Source organism: Balaenoptera borealis (genome assembly GCF_965194805.1).
Source record: "Balaenoptera borealis genome assembly, chromosome: 2".
Classification (NCBI taxonomy): domain Eukaryota; kingdom Metazoa; phylum Chordata; class Mammalia; order Artiodactyla; family Balaenopteridae; genus Balaenoptera; species Balaenoptera borealis.
The window spans coordinates 112,212,667-112,237,518 of NC_138867.1; the positions used below are offsets into that span (position 1 = coordinate 112,212,667).

At 39.9% G+C, this 24,852-nt stretch overlaps 2 protein-coding genes across 7 annotated transcripts in view; one reads left to right on the forward strand and one right to left on the reverse strand.

The window, feature by feature from the left end:
• The first annotated feature begins 1,206 nt into the window (after positions 1 to 1,206).
• Positions 1,207 to 5,516, forward strand: LEAP2 (liver enriched antimicrobial peptide 2). The gene is made up of 3 exons (XM_082379034.1): positions 1,207 to 4,571; positions 4,781 to 4,920; positions 5,229 to 5,516. Exons 1-3 carry the CDS (start codon positions 4,515 to 4,517, stop codon positions 5,263 to 5,265), a joined length of 234 nt encoding a protein of 77 aa, XP_082235160.1. The 5' UTR covers positions 1,207 to 4,514; the 3' UTR covers positions 5,266 to 5,516.
• Positions 5,517 to 6,130: 614 nt separating this feature from the next.
• AFF4 (ALF transcription elongation factor 4) overlaps positions 6,131 to 24,852 on the reverse strand; it is a 98,010-nt gene continuing 79,288 nt past the window's right edge. For 3 of the 6 annotated variants that reach the window (XM_082378898.1, XM_082378903.1, XM_082378900.1), the window contains 4 exons: positions 17,028 to 17,121; positions 16,125 to 16,168; positions 14,679 to 14,899; positions 6,131 to 11,956 (listed from right to left, as the gene is read on the reverse strand). In XM_082378898.1, the coding sequence (XP_082235024.1) occupies positions 11,829 to 11,956; positions 14,679 to 14,899; positions 16,125 to 16,168; positions 17,028 to 17,121 (487 nt within the window). In that variant the 3' untranslated portion in view covers positions 6,131 to 11,828. Of the gene's footprint in view, positions 11,957 to 14,678; positions 14,900 to 16,124; positions 16,169 to 17,027; positions 17,122 to 19,566; positions 23,342 to 24,852 lie in introns of those variants that run through there. The other 3 variants (XM_082378899.1, XM_082378901.1, XM_082378902.1) reach the window with 3 other exon arrangements.

Below are 24,852 nucleotides of genomic sequence, written 5' to 3' on the forward strand. Positions count from 1 at the left end.
ACAGTGCTTTTTAGCCGTGTGTGGCCCATAAAGCCTAAAATATTTACTCTCTGACCCTTTATAGAAAATGTTTACCCCTGTCTTAGAGCCTCTGAATTATCTTTCTAGTGGAAAAGACCCTTTTCCCTTCGCCAGGAGATGGTGCAGGTAGGTGTTGGCAGTTTTATGCTCCTGGTTCCCCTGCTCCATTTCTAGAAACTTCCTCTCTTCTAAGGAGATTTCCTGCTGGTCCAGAGCAGCAACTTTCACAGGGCAGCTCAGCATCTGGCCCAGGATGTGTCTTTCCTTCTTATTCTAATGATTGTTCCTGCCTTTCAGGAACCAAAACTACCTTAAAGCAAAACAAAAATCAGTAAGATGGCACTGATTGTGAGGCAGGAGAAGGAGGTACAGCTGAGACTGACAAACTTGGGCCCATATCCTTTAACTCTTGCTTCCTCAATGTGTGATAAAGGCAAGAAACCCTCATTCCTTAGCTGTGAGCTTCGCATCCGTAAAATAGATGTATTAAGACAAAGCCATAGGCCTGAGGTAACAGTGAAATGAGTGGCATGTAAGAGTCTGGCAGGGTGGTACAGGCTTAACAAAGGACAGCGGTGTGATGAAAACTCTTGTCTCACCAAACATAGTCTAATTTTCCTGTTTGGCTTTTTGTCCAAGTTTATTCCCAGAGCTTGCTGCCTGATCTGCAACGTATACGGGTTATAGATTCCTTTGAGAATCTGGTGAAAGCTGTGGACCTGAAGAAGGTGTAAATGCATCCTTAACCTTCCATAGTTTGAACAGGTTCACCTGCCAGGGGAGGATCGATCACTGCCTTGACAGGCCATTGATATCTGTTTTTTTTTCCCTCCACTTTTAGCCCCAAGCTTCCTAGGGACTATGGCCACCCTTCCTTGTCCCATATCTTGGCTTCATTTTACCCTTAGACTTTTATTCTGGTTCTTTTGAGTCCTTTGGAGATACCAGCCCGAAATCAAACTGACCCTTTCTTAGCCCAGACCAGGCACTGAGCCTCTTGGTCTGAAACCTTTTATCCCAGGAGTGCTCTACTGAGAAGACTGTCGTATAAGCCCTTGCACGTGCTAAGCTTCTGCTTTTGGATAAAATTGTTAAAGGCTGCTTTAAGCCTGTCCCTCACCAAGGGGCTCCCCTCTCTACGCTTGGAGACCCAGAGCTCTGTGTAGCAGGGTCCTGTGGGGGGGTGGCGTGGGGCTGGTGGATGGTGTGGAATGTGAGTTATAGCTCAGTGCTCCTGTACATGATATGGGATCTGGGATCATTTTATGGTTTATCTGTAGAAATCCATAAAGAAAAGGAAAATGGGTGAAGTCTCTTAAGAGGGATCACTGTTGTGGGCCTCTATGCCTATAACCCACCCACCTGGAGCCTCCAGCCAGGGTGTGGCTCCTTCACCTGCTGCTGGGGCACAATCACGTGTTCATTTGGCCCTTCTTTTCCCCAGCAGTGCACCTGCTCCCACAAGGACTTTTATCTCTGGTCTGCAGAATGCAGCAAAGGGGATTCTTCCGTCGGCCAATACAGTCCCAGAGATGCAGGCCCAGAAGTCCGTGCCAGTTCTAGCCAGCGATTGAGCAAATACACTTTGACCCTTCGTTGAAGTTTTACCTGGAAAAGTCTTTCCATTTCAGAGACTTTCATTTTTCATTAGGCATCTCCTGCTCAGGGACGGCAAAAAAGTTTCCAATTACTGTCAAGCCCTTCATGATCTCCCCTCTACCTGTTTCAAATAGCTGCTCATGTAGCTACACACTCTGTCTCCCATTTCACCCTAGGCACTCACCTCAGAAACAGAAAATCCCTCAGAGTTGTATTCAGAGTTTCCAAGCTGTAAGCTATCAAACATGCTTCAGTCTCACTTTCTTCTTCTAAATTATTTGAACCCCCAAATGTCAGTGCCTGAGGGGCCTCAGAGATATGCTCCCATCTCATTGACAGAACAAGAAACTAAAGCCCAAAGAGGGGCAGGGCTGGCATCTGGTCAGCTACCCTACCTGGGCCCCCGGCTCCTGCCTCCCAGCCAAGCATTTCTCCTTATGGCCGCCTAGACCTTTCTGCTGGAGGAAGGAACATGTACTTTGGGTTGACTCATTCAGCAAAATACTTGATTGTAGAGAGCCCCTGGACTTTTACAATTTTTATTTTTTAATGTTAGGAATAGGCCTTCACAGCTACTCAAGGGATGTGGGATGGCTGTGGGCAACTTCTGTCACTTCAGTTTAATGCTGTTTGGATGCTGCTTTGCTTTTAAAAGTTTGATTTTGCTCCATATTTAAACAAAACAACTACAGAGTTTGTAGACACATGAAATACTCTCCCTCACAGTGATTCCTTCCACAGGCAGTAACTAATGGATCTTTTCTTTTGGGAGGAGGGATGGCATACAAGATAGAGGCTTAAGGGACTTCCCGGATGGTCCAGTCGTTGAGACTCTGCGCTTCCACCGCAGGGGGCGCGAGTTCCATCCCTGGTGGAGGAACTAAGATCCTGCAAACCTTGCGGTGAGGTCAAAAAAAAAAAAAAAAGAGAGAGAGAGGCTTGAGCTACAAAGGCTTCTGCAGTGTTGTCACACCCATGACGATGAATAGTCCTTCTTCTCCCCATGCACAGAGAGGGCCCAGAGCCTCAGGCCCTTATCCTTGGCTGTGGTATTGGCTTTATAAGTTAATACAAAAGGCTACTTTGATTTTCCTTGAAATACAGGAAGGCAGAAATGGAGGATCAGGAGAAAGTATCCATCTTTGGAATCAGCACTTTCCAAATCCCATTTGGCACATCAGTCTAGGCTCATTAACTGGAGGCTGGCACTCAGTCCACAGACCCAACTGGCTCTAGGATATCATGCTGTTCAGTCTTTCACTTACGTAATCAGATTTGTGTTCTTACCCAGTGTTCACTAGGTCACCACACAGCCTCTTCCCCACCCCACAAAAGTTCTAGTTAAGCCCCTACTTGGGGTCATTCTGTATCAAAGCTCAGGAGTAAAGGCAAGGAACAGCTAACTAGTCTCAAAATTGCAGGATTGCTTAGGTGAGTTTGGCATAGTTCTGCTTCTCCATGTTCCTTAAGTGCAAGCAGTGGTATCTCCCTCCAGGCCTTGCCTGGTCCTGAGAGGACTGGAACCAGGCAGACACATCTGTGGAGTCACACCCCGCCCAATCCCAGCTCTGAGGCCCACCATACCACCCTCTTCTCCCTTGGCAAGAGGATTCGTGACTGTCCTGTCCCACCTTCAGCTGTGCCACATCTCCTCCACTTTTCCTTGGGGAACAGGCAGGCCCTCACCACATATCCAACCTGTGAAGATGAGAAGGGCTTTGGGAAGAGGTATCAGCCAGGTGTTCAGGGAGACACAAGGCAGAAAAAAAAATCTTGTTGCATTTGTCTTCTTGGCTTTTCCTTCCAGGTTATAGGAAAATCTGAAGTCCTATGTATCTCCTTACTCAGAATTCACACCTTTCCCCACAAATCTATTAAAATGTCTATGTCATTATGAGTACCCATAACTACTCATGGTTTAGGTACATGCTCTTTCTTGGTCTAGAAACTTGTGTTGGTTCCTACTTAAGGTGACAATGTTTTGGGCTTTGGAGAGATCTCAGCCCTGTGCCTGCTTCCCTGAGGCTGCTGGAAGGATGTGCTCTGTAAAAGGCCCAGTCAGCTACTGGCAAGAAAGCTAGTAATTCAAGGTTGACAATGTTTATCACCACCATCAAGCTCTCTCACTGATTTAGGGGCCCCTGCTATCTCCTCATTCACATTTTAAAAAAGGAAACAAAGTCAACCTATACTTATTCAATTCACCCATGACTGAAACACCACCAGTCAGTCCTGATCGCCCTTCCCCTGGGAGATGGCAGGTAGGCCAGACTTTGAACTTCCTGCAGCTGGGTTTCCATTCTTTACAGAGATGATGTGGAACAAATAATTAGGGTGATAGTCCATCTATACAAATGGGGATCTGGGGCACTTGTAGACCATGCTTGCTGAAGTATCCTCCCACAGAAGGGAGATAAGGGCCTTATCCAAGTGCCTGTAACAAAATAGATCAGTGCTTCTTTCCTAGACAAGGCTGAAAGGGGTCAACACTATTTCTGAAGACCTCATTATTAGAATTCTGTTTTGACTAGAGTGATCTCACTGAGCTATTTTGGAATCAAAACGTGGCCAGGTGCCTGGTCTCCCTCAATGGCTTCACGTGGCTATTCAAAGGGGAGGAGGTAGTGCTGACTTTTGGCAAAATGGGTGAAAAGGTCCATGCCAGCAACACGATCACTCAAAGTCCAGATGAGGGATCAGTAAATACTACGTGCCTGAAAGGCAGGCCTTGAGCACATTCCTCTCTGGTAGACATTAACTTATTAAATTGACCCTGACTGCAAATATAAACTTTGCCCCCATCTCACTTGGCAACCATAGAAGAGGCAGATCTATCTATAAAAGGAAGTGGGAACTGTCCCCAGCCTTCAGGATCCAATATCCCATCTACTGAGATGTGGCACCTCAAACTCTTTGCAGTACTCCTGGTCTGCCTGTTTCTGTTAGGCCAGGTAAGAAGAGAAGGATACATACGCGGGTAGCTGGGGATGGTAGTGGTGGTGGAAGAACTGTAAGCAGACCTTGAGCGCCAGCCTCAGTCCTGAGGAATGGGCCCTCTGCTCTGAGTCTACAGCATCTGGGGGAGGTGATCATTATTCCAAGTTGTACAGCAAGGTTTCAACTCTTCCGTACCTGAGGTGAATCTGTCTTTGTCCTACAGGTACATGACTCCCCAATACCAGAACTGAGTTCAGCAAAGAGAAGGCTGAGGAGAATGACCCCATTTTGGAGAGGGGTTTCCCTCAGGCCCATTGGAGCCTCCTGTCGGGATGATTCTGAATGTATCACAAGGCTATGCAGGTACTCCACAAACCTGGGCCCAAGAGGCCTGGGAAGCTGCGCAAAGGAGAGATTAGCACATACACAGACCTGAAAATAAAATTGGGGTGGAAGAGTGCCTGGGTTGAGGTGCGAGCTCCATGGGGGAGAATCCCTCAAGAGTTAAGAGCCAAGAACGGCTCCACACAGGTACCATGAAAAGAGTGGTGCCTTTCCTTTCTTTGCTCTACCCTGAGACTGGATATCAAGCAGAGGAAGGAAATGCAGTAGAGGTGGCTCTGGGCACTGCTAGACCTCTGTCTTAAAAATCACCTTTTCTTTTCCCTTAGAAAAAGACGCTGTTCCCTAAGTGTGGCCCAGGAATGATGTATACACCAGGGGAAAAGAGGACAGCACTTACCTACAACAATGCTCCGTTCTATGGAATATTGATTAACTGCATTTGGTTGGAGGCACTTAAGTGAAGCAATGTTGTGTTTTTAAATGTTTAAAGACAGGTGTATGCTTTAAATTGGTCTCCGTTTCTTCTTGGAATGTTGATATGCAGATAAGCATAACTAAACTTGTCAACTTAAGAGTTTATTTTTCTATGTATACTATTAAATGTCTCAAACTGAGATTCTGGCAGCCTGGAATTCATGCTTTTGAGGGGAAGAAGGATTTATTTCGTATACTATAGAAAACCCAGCATTGCCTAATAATGTGTTAACTTCTCAATCCGGAAAGCGCAGTGAGAGTTAACATTTCTTGAAGAAATAACACAATGGCAGGCTAAAGGCAAAAGTTTACTAGTAGCTAGTGATTAACCTCGGCAAGTTCATAAACTATGGCCCTGGATCCTAACCCTTCACTCCATGTAAAGAACATTTCAGTGAGGTGTCAAAAGATAGGCGATATTGGCACTCAGTACCTGACGATGTGCCCTAGTTTGTCTATGAACAGAGAACTGGAAGAAAATGAAACGATAAAAGCCCAAGCCACCAAGAATGACAAAAAGGATGTGTATGAGATTTCTGCTGGAGCAGGGTGAATTCTGATCTATGCAGAAGGAACCATGGCCAGCCAGTTCAGAATTTCTATAATCAGAAATTAAGACCTGGACTGATGGGACCAGACTTTTAAAGAAGAGTAGCACTGGACCCTAAAATACAAAACAGAAATTACACGAAAAGGGCAAAGTAGGAGTTGAAGAAGTGTAGAGAGCAGTGTTTATAAACTTTAATACAGAAAATCTATTTGATATTTATTAAACTTCGTTTCTCCAGCTATGGTTTGGCATTATACAAAGCATCTTAATGACACAGTAGAGTTAAAAAGATCTTTACAAATTGAAATGTGATACCCTTGTCTCCAAATATTTTAATTGCCATAAATTTGTTTAAAAATACACATTAAACGCATGTTTGACACTCTAAACTTTCTATAATCTCAATACCACAAAATACATATAATATACTATACAGATGTGGAAAAATCTAGTTAGTATATAATACTTTGCTCACCATTAACAGCTTTGTTATGTGAAATGCACATACTGACTTAGAAATCCTAGCTTTTGAGCCCCAAAGTACCTCTGAAATTTTATTACAACAAATAAAAATCACAGTATATAATTGAAATTTTGGTTGAAAATGTCAGATGCCTAAATTATTTTGGATAAAAGAAATGTAAAACAAAGATTTGGATCATGTACAAAACAAAGGCATTCTATCAGACACTAACAGTACCTTTCTGCAGAATCAACAAGGCTTTTATCAGCGGCATTACCTCCCCTCCAAAACCCTCCCCAAATATCAAACCATTATTCACCAAATAATTTTAATTTCAAATAAAAGAATTGTCAATAAATATATAAGTATTTCCATCCTCCATATACAAAATTTCCTAAAACCATTCAAAACGGAGGCTAGATAGAAATTTTCATAACTGTGCTTACCAACCCTACATCTGGTCTTCAAGGGTGATGCCTTTTTAGGCACTACCACCTGGGCCAGCTCTGTTGGTGAGCCCCGTCCTGCCCCACCCCGCCCCGACCCGCCCCGACCCCAGTACTGCTGAATGCTCATGTCAATTATTTGCCAGGTGTGTGCATAAAGTTGTAAAATGGGGACACTTCTTGAACAGCAACAACAAACTCAACAGTATGGATAATCATGGCATTGATTTGAAAGGCAGCATTTCCAAATAGATATTTTCCAGAGAGGAACACAGCAGGTAGAAAATTCCAATGGATAAAAGCTGAAAAGAAACCCTATGTGGAAGCAGTAAGAGGTCAAAACTGAATATTACTAGAATTTCTGGGTGAGAGCTTTTTTCCCCATGCTCATTTAGAGAGCTTTTTAGCTGTTTCTTTTTAAAAATGGGAATTTATGCTTAGCTGAGCAATGGTGGCAAGGAGAGGTCCAAGCTGACATTCCTGAAAGTCAACTTCATTATATGACAATTACTTAGGTTGCTATTTTAGGTTGCTTAAAGATTATAAGACTTGGTTTAGACTTAACTCTAATGCCTTATTCTGTGACCAAATTCTATCAAACAGAAGAGACTGAGATATTCTTTCTATTCGCTTTTGTGGAGACTGTAAGTTCTTTTTAATTAACCATATGGTTCGAGTAAATAGAATCTGTATCTGCTTTACCAACTGTTAATAACTTACTTCCTATCACTTGCCGGCTTAGTTACAGGGTCTAGGGGTCTAAAATGAATTTCTCTATTAGTAAATATGTGAAAGATATGCTCACAAACATGAACAATTTGGCCTCTTGTCACTACATATTCTAAGTCATTCAATACTTTTCTATTTGTTTTACTGAAGAGCAACCTTAGATGTGCAATATTATTTATATTATTGGAAAAAAGCCTGCCTCTCCAACACATAGATACATGAAATTGAAATGAAATCTGTGTTCCACATAATTAGGGAATATGAGTTATAGGAATCTATATGGATTTGAAATGTTTTGCTTCCCAATTTATTTAGGAAAAATAAAAAATCATCACAATCTGCCTAAAACATCATTCCCAGTAGATGTTCGTGGGACCCAGAGGCAAACTTCTATAATTCAAAATACATTATGAGGCCCTTTTGTTCAATTAGCAACTGGAAAAATTAAAATCCTTCCCACCCTGTAAGAGCCCTACTATACTACGGAAGGGCTCAAATATATTTTAAAAGTTAATTTACTACAAATCATAGTAATTAAGCTTTAACAATCTAAAAGGAATATACATTGCACCCTTGAACATTAATATTCAAGGTGTCAACAAGAAAGTGTCTTAGATCAATTTAATAAATAATGTGGAAATAGTTGCACTAAGCTAAAATACTAAACACACACATTTTTGACAAACTAACTTCATGTTTTCATACATACATACATACATATATATAAAGTGTGTATGTGTACATAATTTTAAAATCCAAAGTCGCATACCCTCACACTTACAAGAGTGCACAGCGTACCTCTCCCCTGCACAACTAGGCATCACTGGCTGGAGCGATCACGGGCTGTGCTGAAACTCCGCAGAGTGCTGCTGGCCTCCAGAGCCAGAAATTTCACTTAGAACAGGTGTGTTTTGCAGGCTCTTGCTTCACAATGCAAGCTTATTCAATAAGGTAATTTCTCGAGGTTACTGTCATTAAATATAAAAATGGTGCTGTCTGATCTAGCTGATTAAACCTTTCTTTAATGAAAAGAAACAAACAACAATTAAAAAACAACAACAGCAGCGAACCTAATAAAGCCATAAGTGTGTCGTTCAAAGTGCAACCCAGATGCCTGTGGATCCACCAGCGTGAGAGCCCCACAGAGCACAGGCATGTGTGGGCACGTGCACACGTTACTCTAGACAGCTTTTACACTGGAGAGTTACACTAGTGATGCTCAACCTTCTCTACTCTTCAGCAACTACAGCTGTAAATTTATCTGAAGTACTCGTTGCTTATAAAGTCAATTCTTAACTACTTGCCCAGAAAAAGGTGGCACTGAGGCAAGAAATGGGCTGAATGCTCCCCAGCCAGACTGGACCTGGGCTGGACTGAGGAAGCTTGAATCACCTGGAGGGGAGTGCTCCCCACAGCCCAGCCTAGGCCGGGCAAGACTATACCATGTGACAACTTCATCCACCGTAATATGTTCGTTGGTTGCCTGTAAAGAGTCCAGTGGGGTAGGCTGCTGCCTCCTGGCATACAAGTGTGGTCTTAGAGCAGTCAACAGAGTAATTTTTTAAATAGCTGCTATTTTTATAATTAACTATATTAAATACAAGTCTCAGACTAAGTAAGTTTTTAGCTATTTGTCAAAATCAGTTGTAAATAGTTAGAGAACACTGAAGACACCTACTGAGGAAGAAGGAATGGTCGCCTGTGAAGGAGTGCAAAGTATGTGCTGGAACAGATGAAGACAGACAGAACTTCTGAGGAGATGGACACAGAGGAGAGGGAGTGGTGTTTCCAGAGACTATTACACTGAAAATTCAATTATTTAGAAAAGGATTTTGATCCACTGCCCATTACCACCTGGTGGGAAAAACCCTCAACAATGAAAAGCTTGTAAAAATTCATTTTCCAAGAATTAACACAGTTTTAGAGAGAGAGTACTTTAGCACAGCACCAAAAAACATGCAGGAAATTCTGCTTTAACAAATTATCACTGTGATCTGGGAAGTGCTCTTGCTACCTCTCAGGACCCACAAGAGACTAGAACACACTGGAACTCAGAAGTGCCCCACTGGCTGCTGTTGCTGGAAGTCTAAAAGCTCAGAGGATCCTTTATCCATTTCTAAGAAATCACGGAAAATTACGGAATCAGAGTCAGAGAAATCAGAGAAGAACAGGACAAACATCTACTTGATTAACTGTGGCAAGTTTCTTACTGAATAACGATCACTGAGAAGCTGTCCTCTTAAGGAAAACTGTTCCTAAAACACACTAAGATTAAGTTAGCAAGGTATCAGAGGCAATTTCTCCAAGGGAAAATTGTTAAATTCAGCATAATTTGGAGATCTGAATCTTCAGTGATATGCAAAAACAACTTGAGGTACAAAACCATTAAGAAGCTCTATATGAGGCCACAGGACAATGAAAGTTCACTAGCTTCATAAATAAGTGTAGACTCAGACACAGAGGAGTCATTATACCACTGGGCTTGGAGATTTTCTATCCCTTCTTTCCCATTTCAAGCCTTAGCAATCATCTATAAATAGCAGGGCAATCCTTTTTTCTGATTGGATGGATTCATTTTTGGAACTGGGAGAAGGACAAACTATTTTTTGAAGCAGCATTACCCAATAGGTTAGACTAAGTCATGTACCAAAGCATTAGCTTTTCTGAAAGAATTAATCTTTATGTGACCCTAAAGGACGATTGAAAAGGAAAGAGAATTTAACATTATTACTACAGAATACCAACCATATGGGTGAGCTGCAACTAGTGTAAAACTTCATCTGTAAACAATCCATAGACTCTTCATTTAAAGGTAAGATTTAAGGCACACCAGACATGATAGGGGCACTAAAAACAAAAGATAGAAGGTATATTTCTCACTTTTGACTCCTATATGCACCTTATAGGGAAAGGTACTTTGATATACAACTCTTACAGAGCTGGCTTCTCAAGCTCTACCCCTGCTTCCCTCCCCTTCCCAAGAGAACTCATACTGAACCAAGTTAGGTACTTTTCTAGTGTGAATTTTCTGATCCCATCAGAAACATACATCATTGATGAGGGCCTTCATAATACAAAGGTAGTAAACAAAAGACAGGTTTAAAAGGAGAATTGATCATCTCTACATCAGGCATTAGAACTCTAAGTTGTATAGCAAGAGCACACACACCAAAGCTCCAGCCCATTCCTACATCAGTCACTGAATGCTCCTATCAGAGCACCACAATCTAGTGTGGGAAAAAAGTTTTAAGTTAGAATTCTGAAGAGAGATTTTACCCTACAAACATCATCAATGCAAGAGATATAGGCAGCAACGCTCAGGAGTTAGATCATCCTTTGTTCAACAGTAACTTATTCTGTTTCAGTTAAGTGTCAAATTATTAGTAACAAAAAACCCCAAAAAACAAAAAACATGGTTTTAATAAAATCCATAAGGTTCAAGATTGTCCTTTTATGAAACCCTTCACATGATATGCTTCTCCTAGAAAGTTTGCCTGCCCTCTTTTGTAATGCATTAAATGCAAGTTATAGTCACCTTGTGATTGCTATAGTGTTATTAACACATGTTCACAGTTCTTGAAATAATGCATACCAAATCAGACACATTTCATTTTACATCCATGTAGAACGCCATCTTCTCATAGTTAAGTGATTTTTCATGTGTAGAAGAATATCCTTAATACTAACTATAAATTCTGCAATAATAAAATTGTACTTAAGATCTGAAGTAATATCAGGTAGTAGGTGTAGGAAGAACATGTCCACATTCTAGATGAACCAACTCTTACTCTTAGAAGAGTTACCACAAAAAGACATTATTTTTAGGTAACAAAGCTCCCAAAGTATATAAATAAAAATGCCTACATTAAATTTACACAAAATATTCAACAGAGTAAATTTATAGGCAGAAATAACTAAGTTTTAAACTAGCCCCAATCTGGGCACTTAAAAAAATTAAAATAAATAGAATTTCAACTGATTAGTTATGAATTGCAACTGAAATTTCAATCTTATTACAGATCATTGAAACCAGCTTATCAACGTGCTGCAGATTTAAAAGAATTTAAATAATTTTTCATATTGGGAATATTGAAGGGGTCAAACTACATGATGGCTTTGGGTTATAAAAAACAACACATGAACTAGGGAGGAGAAAACCATTCCTCATTCTTAGTGTCGACTAGGTGGTATGTTATGGCAGTTTTCCTTCGTGATGTGACACAGTGTTGTGGAGAAAATCAGAGGCAACAAGAATGTGTTCAGTTCAGGATATCAACTTGGCATCCTGGCGAAGCCAGTGCAGTCCCTGCCGGGTATAACGAACTAGGTCTGTCATGATGCTTGCGTTAAAGATGAGAGGACCCATTACTTTATCCAGTTCAGCAAAGAATTCTAGAAAACCAAAAACACTTATTAAATGATGCACACTCTTTTGAATCAGTGCTTTATAAAGTTTTTAGTCTAGACTGTAAAATACTATTCATATAAAGTAAAAAGCACTCCCTCCTGCACTAAAATAACTCTTCGTGTTTTAAAACAAATCATCCCATAGTCTCTCAAGTTATATTTTTTCCCTAAGTCACGAAACATTTTTAAAAGACCATATGGTCAGGAATTAAGAGTTATACATATAAACAAAATGTCACTGATGGAAATTGCTAGTATGCAGCAAACACTATTAAAATGGAGACCTAATTCTACAATGTACTATTACTCAAAACATTCTCTGTGTACTGTTTTTGTATAAGAAGCAAGTGGTACAAAAAAGGAGGATGTTATCTGCATGTTTCCCCATAAGAGCCACTGTGAGGTTAGACAACCTTTCTGCTATAATCACATGTCATGCAACTTTGATACATTAAATCTCATGTTTTAGACAGTAGTTTAAAAATGTAAGAGACAGAAATGAAAGGATTCTTCCTATGTGAACAAATACAGACTGATGTGCATGTAAGGCAGGGTACAGAGAGGAGGAAGGAATGATAATATCCTGACATTTGAACCCAAAGCAATTTTGGAAGAAGACGGATGTAGGACTCAGTAAGGAGAGTTTTTACATGTGCAGTGATGACAAAGACCTCAGTATACTTAAACAAGATAAGAAGTAATCAAACAGTTGAGGAGAAAAGAATCTTCTTTATAGAATTCCAGTTAATAAATTCCTGATGAATTTTCTGTTTCCTAATGGAATAGCACATGTAGGTGATGACCATCAATGGATGCTAAAAGCCTAAGTTAAAGTTTAATAGGGAATCTTACATCAAACTGAGTCAGGCCGACACCATCTGAATGAGTCAATGGTCAAATCTTACTGACACTAAAAAAGGGATAACCATTAACATGCCTCGTAATATGATGTAATAGGAAATACAGAGTAACACCTATGAAAAGTTCTTATCTAAAATAATGAACTTGAATCTAATCAAGTCTCAAGATATAACTATCAGCATGAATGAAATGAGGGGGACAGAAGAGCAAGCTAAATGTACAATGAAGAAGTAATGAGCCAAATCTAGACTATGACACATTCTATGCTGCAGTTTCTCCTTGACATCAATGGCATGCCTGCCCCCCCACCCCCCAAAAAAAAAGAGGAGGAGAGGGAGATACTTGAGGCTGATTAATGAATGTTTGGATCCCGTTTGAAACAAACCCAACTGTTAAAAAAAAAAAAAAAAAAAAAAAGGCATATTTGAGACAATAGGGAAATCTGATGGGAGACTATGTCTTAGATGACATAAAGGAGTTACTGTTAATTTTGGTGGCTGTGATAAAGGCATGGCGGTCATGTTTTTGAAAACTCCTTATCACCTAAGGATGCATACCAAAGTATGTTCAGGTGAAACATCGTTATCTGATACATGCTTTAAAATACACCAGGTAAAGAAAAGGAGGACGAGGGGCGGTGGGGGGCAGTCGGGGGGAAAGATAAAACAGGATTAGCAAAACATGTTGTTGAAGCTGAACTTGAGTAAAAGGTACATGGGGTTCATTATACCATTCTCTTTCCTTTAGTCAATGTTTGCAAACTGCCATACAATAGGTAGGTAGGCAGGCAGGCAGGCAGGCAAGTAAGTGTGTAAGCAAGGAGCTGGGGAGAGAAGAAAGGAAGTGAGGGGGGAAGGGATGGAGGGAGAGAGGGAAAGGAAAGGAAGAATGATGCTAGAAAACTGGCATCAGGGAGAAGAATGTAAAGTAGGGATGACTTAAGAAGAATTCCAGCCTTGTAACCTTTCCTGAGTAGCACTGACAATATTTAAAATCTTAGAAACAAATTAGGTTTTCAAAAACACAACTTTTTATTGCATGTTGGGGTTCCCCTTCTACATTTCTCCCACCATTATCCCTCTTTAGGGATAGGAGTTTTTCATTTTCATCTGATTACCTGTTCATGCTATAAGTATTTAAATATACTCTGTGACAAAAGGACACTTGATTGATTGGCTACTTCAAGTGTTCCTCTACAAAGGAACTGCCTGAATAGATGCTACACACACATATTTACTAAAAGCATCTATTAAAATAAGATGGTGTTTATCTTGTACTTTTCCCAAGATCTTAATACTTTCTAATTCTCAGTGTTCTTAGTTTTGGAGATAACAAACAGGTGCAAGGCCTCAAATGACCTAATATTAAAGAATGCTATAAGTCTATTCATTTTGTAGTCTCTTTTATCATATAAGTTTCTTCCAATATACCTAAAAATCCAATATGAACATGCTTTCTTATATATTAAACATCTCACATGTACAAGATGTCTGGATGTAATCCTATGCCCATAGCCAAATTTACTGTTAACCATCCCAGAGTAGAATATACATTTTATTACTTTTACAGTATAAGCTGTAATTAAATTTGCCTGAACAAAGGCATATTTTGTCTTAGACCAAAAACTATTTTTTGTTTAGTTTGTGTCCCCACTATAGTGCAAGGTATTTTTTGACTGAATTCAGTATATTCACATGATTGATAAGCAATGGCAATCAGCAAACTGATTGTCATTAACTCTAGACTAGATAATAAACTAAATGCATACCAGAGACTTACTTAACTATATCATAAAAGCTCTTTTTAACAATTCCATCATTCAGAGTCTCTTCAGAGACCTCCCTACCTTTTTGCTCTTTGGAAAGCTGTTCAGCTTGGTCCCAAATTTCGGTGGCATAGAGGAAGTTGGATGTAACCTGAACATAGCTGGCTGCCATGTGGTGGATCCTCTGTGGAATGGTCACTGAAGAACCACTTGCTGAAGCACTACTGGCCCCAGAAGAATAATTTCCCGAATTGCCTGGTGACAGCTTTGGAGAAACAGGGGAAGGCATCCCAGCAGCTTTGCTACACACAGAGAAACAGGAAGTTTATTCATATGAATATGGTGAATGTGAGGAAATCGATGTATGTGAGGCTCTTCCTACATGAAGACTTTTAAAATTTAAAGATTCTTTTAAACTAGAAGAGTTTCCAGAGAAGTACAATTTCTTTTAAATAAATACTTAGCTCACTGAAGACCACTGTGAATTATCATTTTATCTAGACTCTTTCCTTTAACAAACGGGAACAGAACAAAAGATGGGAAAGAAGTGAGGAAGTCATACACCTTAGTAGTAGCGGTTCCAAGACCTAGAAGCTACATCATCTCACTCCCAGCTCAACACACTTTCCACCTATTTGGGCAAATAATTAGGTACTTTCCAACTGTTTCATAGAAAGCTGGGTGTATTAACAATTAACACACAAAAAATGTGGTAGTAGATGGAAACATCTTATTTTGAACTCCATAATTTCTGGTACTTTCCTAGTTTAACCAACTTATTCAGAGCTGACAAAGAAGAACAGCTTTCTCAATCAACTGCAATCATCTCAAGCTTCCTGTCAATTAAGCATTTCCTAGAAAACACATGTTGAAATCTGGCAGGTTCATTTCAGCAGTACTAAAATTTCTGAAAAAGCCCAAGACCATAAAAAAAGGAAAATCAAACAGTAGTTGAGGGGAGAAAAGCTATTTGTTAAGAATATTTTTATCTGCACTTTTAGCACTTTAAATGTGCTTAAGAAAATACATAAAGGCAAAAGGCAGACTGTCGATTAGCATAAACACAATAATTGAACAAATAAACTTAGAAAAAAAAAGATTTCATGGTGTTTTTCCTCCTTTTTGTGGGTGGGTGGGCTGGGAGTGATGTGGGAATGGAGGAGAAACCATAATCATGCCACTGTTATTAGATTTGTGTCAAAACATGAGTAAAGATAAGCTCAAAGTGATAAAAACCCAGCTAGCCATAGAAATCAAACTGTGAGAAGGGTTGAGGTGCTGTAAAAAACTTAGACTTCTGCAGGTGAAATGTCCCCTCTTTAATCTAAGATCATGTTCATGATATTTTCAACTTAAAAAAAAAAAACCAGAAAAAAATACTTTAAAAAATACATTATTAGACATGGCCTTAATTTTTTTTTAAAGTTGTCATCTTTCCATTTTTGGAAAGTGGCCAAACCCATTCCACTTTTACATAAAAATAAATAAACTTGTCATATAATATTTTATAGAATAAAATTTACCCACCTTCCCAAGCCTGGTGATGGTGCTTGAGAATTATTATAAGAATTCTGTGGAGAAAAGAGAATATACTTAATAAAAAACAAAAACAAAAACAAAAAACAAAAATACACTACTTATGAAGTACTAAATATATTCAAAAGCATTGGGCTAGTACTGATCTTGAGAAAGTTTACAAACTTAAGAAACCAAAACGTGTGTGTGTGTGTAAATGTGCAACAGAAGGAAGTTATTTAGATGGGAGCTGGGGTGTTCTGGAAGACTGAAAAGGAGAGACAAAGAATGAGTAACATTCAGATGGATAAAGAACAGGGGAGAAGGCAAAGAGAGGTAAGTCATACTATGTACAAAGGCTGCAGAAAAGAGAATGTATATGACCCATATAGTTTATCTACCGCAAAGGTTTAGAAAAGGAACGAGAGAACGACACAGAGAGAGAGAGAGATCTTGAGGGCCTTGCAGGTCAGGGTAAGAATCTTTGACTTGACTTGACCCTGCAGGGAATGATAAGCTACAAAAGGTTTCCAAGTCATAATCAGGGCAGAATTTTAGGAAGACTTATGTAGTGCTATCATGAAAAAACGTAAGAAGATATTTTAGGAAACTAAGAGAATAGTTTAAGGACGGATGGTAGTGAAAACAAAAGACCATTTAAAAAGTATAAATTAGGTTTTGTGATAAAAATAGGCTACATCTACTGAAATATTATTAAGAGTTACTGAATATGGCTACATAGGTTCTACAATCAGATAGGGGTGCAGTTTAAACATCAAACTATTTGAAAGTTCCCAAATAGTAGCTTCTCCCCTGCTCTGGTAGGGAAAACACGAGGGCACTTCTGGGGTGGAGATAGGAGACTTTATAAATTTTGTCCCCTGGGAAACAGATACTCCTCTTTTGCACACTTACCTTCAGGTGCTCTGTTAATGTCTTTGAATACTTCAGAGCAGTTTCTTTCTTCAGTTTGAATAGCCTCAGGTACAGCAAAGACTGGCATCGCAGGCTAGCCAATGGAAAAGGGCAGCTTATTTACCACCAGGACAACAGACTCTGGCCACATCTGTATAGACAACCTTTGCGTCGTGCCAGACTACATGACTGGCTCATGGAAGCAGACCATGGCATAAGGACAACAACACTAACTCTTAGGCAAAACCAAAATACGTGATCTTCTTATGGTACATATGGTACCCTAGGGAGAGGAAGGAAGGGGAAGAGACCTAGGACTAGCCTCCTATTTGTTGACATTCAAAAATCAAAACCTCACCCACAGGACACCAACATGTTATTATAACATATGGACTAAAAAAATCCCTGCGGGGGAATTGCCTGGCAGCCCAGTGGTTAGGACTCAGTGCTTTCACGGCCACGGTCTGGGTTCAATCCCTGGTCAGGAAACTAAGATCACGCAGGCCACATGGCGTGGCAAAAAAAAAAAAAAAAAATCTCTTCAGGGCAGAATCTCTACATCAAATTACAATATAAATAATGTAAAACAGTAAAACTAGGGACTCAACTATGAATATCACAATTCTTTCTTTTTTATACATCTTTATTGGAGTATAATTGCTTCATAATAATGTGTTAGCTTCTGTCGTACAACAAAGTGAATCAGCCATATGCATACATATATTCCCCATGTCCCCTCCCTCTTGAGTCTCCCTCCTACCCTCCCTATCCCACCCCTCTAGGTCGTCACAAAGCATCGAGCTGATCTCCCTGTGCTATGCTGCTGCTTCCCACTAGCTAAATATTTTATTCGGTACTGTATATATGGCAATGCTACTCTCACTTTGCCTCAGCTTCCCCTCTCCCCCGCCCCATGTCCTCAAGTCCATTCTCTATGTCTGACTCTTTATTCCTGCCCTGCCACTAGGCTCATCAGTACCATTTTTTTTAGATTCCATATATATGCATTAGCACACAGTGTTTGTTTTTCTCTGACTTACTTCACTCTGTATGACAGACTCTAGGTCCATCCACCTCACTACAGATAACTCAATTTCATTTATTTTTATGGCAGAGTAATATTCCATTGTATATATGTGCCACATCTTTTTTATCCATTCACCTGTCGATGGACATTTAGGTTCCTTCCATGTCCTGGCTATTGTAAATAGTGCTGCAATGAACATTGGGATACATGTCTCTTTTTGAATTATGCTTTCCTCAGTGTACATGCCCAGTAGTCGGATTGCTGGGTCATATGGTAGTACTATTTTTAGTTTTTAAAGGAACCTCCATACTGTTCTCCATAGTGGCTGTATCAATTTACATTCCCACCACCAGTGCAGGAGGGTTCCCTCTTCACCACACCCTTTCCAGCATTTACTGCTTCTAGATTTTTTGACAATGGTCATTCTGACCGGTGAGAGGTGATACATCATTGTAGTTTTGATTTACATTTCTCTAATAATTAGTGATGTTGAGCATCTTTTTATGTGCCTCTTGGCCATCCATCTTCTTTGGTAAAATGTCTGTTTAGGTCTTCTGCCCATTTTTTAATTGGGTTGTTTGTTCTTTTAATATTGGGCTACATGAGCTGTTTGTACATTTTGGAGATTAATCCTTTGTCCGTTGTTTCATTTGCAAATATTTTCTCCCATTCTGAGGGTTGTCTTTTCGTCTTGTTTATGGTTTCCTTTGGTGTGCAAAAGCTTTTAAGTTTAATTAGGTCCCATTTGTTTATTTTTGTTTTTATTTTCATTACTATAGGAGGTGGGTCAAAAAAGATCTGTGGTTTATGTCAAAGAGTGTTTTTCCTATAAGAGTTTTATAGTGTCTGGTCTTTCATTTAGGTCTTTAATCCATCTGGAGTTTATTTTTGTGTATGGTGTTAGGGAGTGTTCTAATTTCATCCTTTTACATGTAGCTGTCCAGTTTTCCCAACACCACTTATTGAAGAGGCTGTCTTTTCTCCATTATACGTTCTTGCCTCCTTTGTCGTAAATTAGGTGACCATATGTGCGTCGGTTTATCTCTGGGCTTTCTATCCTGTACCATTGATCTATACTTCTGTTTTTGTGCCAGTACCATACTGTCTTGATTACTGTAGCTTTATGGTATAGTTTGAAGTCAGGGAGCCTGATTCCTCCAGCTCCGTTTTTCTTTCTCAAGACTGCTTTGGCTATTCAGGGTCTTTTGTGTTTCCATAGGAATTGTAAGATTTTTTGTTCTAATTCTGTGAAGAATGCCATTGGTAGTTTGGTAGGGACTGCACTGAATCTGTAGATTGCTTTGGGTAGTATAATCATTTTCACAATATTGATTCTTGCAATCCAAGAACATGGTATATTCCTGCATCTGCTTATGTCATCTTTGATATCTTACATCAGTGTTTTATAGTTTTCTGAGTACAAGTCTTTTGCCTCCTTAGCCAGGTTTATTCCTAGGTATTTTATTCTTTTTGTTGCAATGGTAAATGGGAGTGTTTCCTTAATTTCTCTGATTTTTCGTTGTTGGTGTATAGGAATGCCAGAGATTTCTGTGCATTAATTTTGTATCCTGCAACCTTACCAAATTCACTGAATAGTTCTAGTAGTTTTCTGGTGGCATCTTTAGGATTTTCTATGTATAGTATCTGCAAACAGTGACAGTTTTACTTCGTTTCCAATTTGTATTCTTTTTATTTCTTTTTCTTCTGATTGCCGTGGCTAGAACTTCCAAAACTATATTGAATAAGAGTGGCGAGAGTGGACACCCTTGATCTTAGTGGAAATGCTTTCAGTTTTTCACCATTGAGTATGATGTTTGCTATGGGTTTGTCACATATGGCCTTTATTATGTTGAGGTAGGTTCCCTCTATGCCCACTTTCAGGAGAGTTTTTATCATAAATGGGCGTTGTATTTTGTCAAAAGCTTTTTCTGCATCTATTGAGATGATCATATGGTTTTTATTCTTCAGTTTGTTAATATGGTGTATCACATTGATTGATTTGCGTATATTGAAGAATCCTTGCATTCCTGGGATACATCCCACTTGATCATGGTGTATGATCCTTTTAATATGTTGTTGGATTCTGTTTGCTAGTATTTTGTTCAGGGTTTTTGTATCTATGTTCATCAGTGATATTGGTCTATCATTTTCTTTTCTTGTGATATCTTTTTCTGGTTTTGGTATCAGGGTGATGGTGGCTTCATAGAACGAATTTGGGAGTGTTCCTCCCTCTGCAATTTTTTGGAAGAGTTTGAGAAGGATCGACGTTAGCTCTTCTCTAAATGTTTGATACAACTCGCCTGTGAAGCCATCTGGTCCTGGACTTTTGTTTGTTGGAAGATTTTTAATTACAGTTTCAATTTCATTACTTGTGATAGGTCTGTTTATATTTTCTAATTCTTCCTAGTTCAGTCTTGGAAAATAGTACCTTTCCAAGAATTTGTCCATTTCTTTGTGGTTGTCCATTTTTATTGGCATATAGTTGTTTGTAGTAGTCTCTTATAATCCTTTGTATTTCTGCAGTGTCAGTTGTGACTTCTTTCTCATTTCTAATTTTATTGATTTGCATCCTCTCCCTTTTTTTCTTGATGAGTCTGGCTAAGGGTTTATCAATTTTGTTTATCTTCTCAAAGAACCAACTTTTAAGTTTTGTTTATTTGTTTATTTATTTATGGGCTGCATTGGGTCTTTGTTGCTGTGTGCAGGCTTTCTTTAGTTGTGGTGAGCGGGGGCTACTCTTCATTGTGGTATGTGGGCTTCTCATCGTGGTGGCTTCTCCTGTTGCAGAGCATGGGCTCTAGGTGCGTGGGCTCTGTAGTTGTAGCTTGCAGGCTCTAGAGGATAGGCTCAGTAGTTGTGGCGCACAGGGCTTAGTTGCTCCGCAGCACATGGGATCTTCCTGGATCAGGGATCGAACCCATGTCTCCTGCATTGGCAGGTGGATTCTTAACCACCGCGCCACCAGGGAAGTCCCCAACTTTTAGTTTTACTGATCTTTGCTACTGTTTTCTTCATTTCTATTTCACTTATTTCTGCTCTGATCTTTATGATTTATTTCCTTCTACTGACTTTGGGTTTTCTTTGTTCTTCTTTCTCCAGTTGCTTTAGGTATAGAGTTAGATTGTTTATTTGAGATTCTTCTTGTTACTTGAGGTGAGACTGAATTGCTATAAACTTCCCTCTTAGAACTGCTTTTGCTGAGTCCCATAGGTTTTGGGTTGTCACGTTTTCATTGTTATTTGTTTCCATGTATTTTTTTATTTCTTATTTGATTTCTTCAGTGATCTCTTGGTTACTGAGTAGCACACTGTTTACCCTCCATGTATTTGTGTTTTTTACAGTTTTTTTTCCTGTAACTGACTTCCAATCTCAAAGCATTGTGGTCAGAAAAATGCTTGATATGATTGCAATTTTCTTAAATTTTCCCAGGCTTGATTTGTGACCCAAGATGTGATCTATCCTGGAGAATGTTCCATATCCACTTGAGAAGAAAGTGTATTCTGCCACTTTAGGGTGGAATGTTCTATAAATATCAATCAAACCTATCTGGTCTATTGTGTCATTTAAAGCTTGTGTTTCCTTATTTATTTTCTGTTTCCTTATTTATTTTCTGTTTGGATGAGCTGTCCATTGATGTAAGTGGGGTGTTAAAGTCCCCTACAATTATTGTGTTACTGTTGATTTCCCCTTTCATGGTTGTTAGCATTTGCCTTATGTATTGAGGTGCTCCTATGTTGGGTACATAAACATTTATAATTGTTGTATCTTCTTCTTGGATTGATCCCTTGATCATCATGTAGTGTCCTTCCTTATCTCTTGTAACAGTCTTTATTTTAAAGTCTATTTTATCTGATATGAGTATTGCTACTCCAGCTTTCTTTTGATTTCCATTTGCATGGAATATCTTTTTCCATCCCTTCACTTTGTCTGTATGTGTCCCTAGGTCTGAAGTGGGTCTCTTGTAGACAGCATACATATGGGTCTTGTTTTTGTATCCATTCAGCCAGTCTATGTCTTTTGGTTGGAGCATTTAATCCATTTACATTCAAGGTTATTATTGATATGTATGTTCCTATTACCATTTTCTTAATTGTTTTGGGTTTGTTTTTGTGGGTCTTTTTCTTCTCTGTGTTTCCCACTTAGAAAAGTTCCTTTACCATTTGTTGTAAAGCTGGTTTGGTGGTGCTGAATTCTCTTAGCTTTTGCTTGTCTGAAAAGCTTTTGATTTCTCCGTTGAATCTGAATGAGACCCTTGGTAGGTAGAGTAATCTTGGTTGTAAGTTATTCTCTTTCATCACTTAAGTATATCCTGCCACTCCCTTCTGGCCTGCAGAGTTTCTGCTGAAAAATCAGCTGATAACCTTATGGGGATTCCTTTGTATGTTATTTTTTGCTTTTCCATTGCTGTTTTTAGTATTTTTTCTTTGAATTTAATTTTTCTTAGTTTGATTAATATGGGTCTTGGTGTGTTTCTCCTAGGGTCTATCCTGTATGGGACTCTCTGTGCTCCCTGAACTTGGGTTACTATTTCCTTTCCCATGTTAGGGAAGTTTTCCACTATAATCTCTTCAAATATTTTCTCAGACTCTTTCTATTTCTCTTCTGCTTCTGGGATCCCTATAATTCAAATGTTGGTGCATTTAGTGTTGTCCCAGAGGTCTCTGAGATTGTCTTCAATTCTTTTCATTCTTTTTTCTTTATTCTGCTCCTTGGCAGTTACTTTCACCATTCTGTCTTCCAGCTCACTTATTTGTTCTTCTGCTTCAACTATTCTGTTATTGATTCTGTATTTTTCATTTCAGTTATTGTGGTGTTCATCTCTGTTTGTTTGTTCTTTAGGTCTTCTAGATCTTTGTTGAACATTTCTTGTATTTTCTCAATCCGTGCCTCCATTCTATTTCCGAGATTCTGGATCATCTTTACCATCATTACTCTGAATTCTTTTTCAGGTAGATTGCCTATTTCCTCTTCATTTATTTGGTCTTGTAGGTTTTTACCTTGCTCCTTCATCTGTGACATATTTTTTTTGCTGTCTCTCTCTTTTTTTTTTCTTTTGATGGTTGGGATTGTTTTCCTGTCTACTGGTTGTTTGGCCTGAGGTTTCCAGCACTGGAGTTTGTAGGCTGTTGGGTAGATCTGCGTCTTGGTGCTGAGATGAGGACCTTTGGGAGACCTCACTCTGATGAATATTCCCTGGGGTCTGAGGTTCTCTGTTAGTCCAGTGGTTTGGACTCAGAGCTCCCACAGTAGGAGCTTTGGTCCAATCCCCAGCTCGTGAACCAAGATCCTGCAAGCCGTGCAGGGTGGCAAAAAAAGAAAAAGAAAAAGAAAAAGAAAAAAATAGCAGAGCAATAACAAAGAGTGAAAAATAAAATTAGACTAGGAAACTAACAGATATGTTAGAAAGAATATAAAAATAAAAATATAGATGAAACAACAATTGGAAAGTAAAACAGAACCACAATAGTAAAAAAGAGAAGGGGGAAAAAAAAAGGAGAAAAGGCCTTGGCTGTGTGGGTGGGGCTTAGGCAGGGGTGGGGTTTTTAGGCTGTGGGCAGGGCCTATGTTTAGGACCCACAGGGCTGGAAAAGGCCCTGGGGGGCGGGGGTCAGGCCTAGGCTCAACAAAACAGAAGGGGCCCAGGCGTGCCTCTGGTTTGCCCCGAGTGGGCGGGGCAAATGCCCTCCTCACCTCTCCTGCTCCTCAGGTCCTGGAAGGTCCCTCCCACTTGCCTCTCCTGTTCTCCCCCACCCTCCCTCCTACACCCCCAGGACCAACACAGCCCGGAGCGGGCCTCTGAGGGCATAGGACCTGGCCTGAGAGCTGGGCAGGCTTCCTGGGCCAACTGGGCAGGGGAAACGCTAGGTGCACTCCCCCCTGATCCGAGCCCCCGAGGGTCCCTCCGGGCGTGGGAACCCCTCCCCCATCCCAGCCACCCCTCAGCGGCACAGTCCTGTCCTGCCTCCACTTCTGCTCTCCCCTCAGTTCCCCCACGTCCTACCCGGTCACTTGGGGGTTCCTCCCGTCTCCTTGGGTGTCAAGGTCTCCCGCCAGCGTCTGGCAGGCACCCTAGTTGTGGGGAGACGCTAACTCCGCGTCTTCCCATGCCGCCATCTTGACTCCTGGCTCTGAATATTACAATTCTGATGTAACATATATAAACCCAAAGCGGCTTACAAAGGCCCTGCATGATCATCACTGCCTACCTCTCCAGTTACTTTCACTTACTTCTCCCTGTCTTTTAGTTCCTTGACAGAAAGTTTCCAGTTTCTTTCCACTATCCAGCTGTGTACATGTTTCTTCTACCTAAGGATTAAGTATCCCTACATTTTACCCTTATAGTTACATAAACTTTTCCTTCAAAGTACTTAATTCATATACTTGTGTGGTTATTTGATTAATTTCCGTTTTTTCACACTAGACACTAGACTCCATGACAAATAGGACCATGTCAGTTTTTCCCAAGACTGCACTCCCAGTTGTTAAACATGTGCCAGGTAAAGTACATACCCACAACAAATAAACTATCTCTCTGGGAACAAGCAAACAAACCATATTCTTTATCCTGAGCAAGCTAGATGTTTGCTCCCTAAGGTAAGGTATATGTATATGTAAATGGAGAGAGAGGCTACCAAAAGAAGAGCCTGGATTTTTTATAGTGTCCACCTTTACTTCAATACACAACAGAAGTCTGAGAGTAATAAAAATAAACTATAGTTAAATATAAAAAAAAACCCAAAAAACCAGAGCCTGAAAAAGTGACCACTTAAGACAACAGAAAGTTCTAATATCAGTCCC

Coding starts and splice junctions, on each gene's coding strand:
- LEAP2 (XM_082379034.1), top strand. CDS start 4,515: ATGTGGCACCTCAAACTCTTTGCAGTACTCCTGGTCTGCCTGTTTCTG. Junction 4,572..4,780: donor GCCTGTTTCTGTTAGGCCAG/GTAAGAAGAGAA, acceptor TTTGTCCTACAG/GTACATGACTCCCCAATACC. Junction 4,921..5,228: donor TGTATCACAAGGCTATGCAG/GTACTCCACAAA, acceptor CTTTTCCCTTAG/AAAAAGACGCTGTTCCCTAA.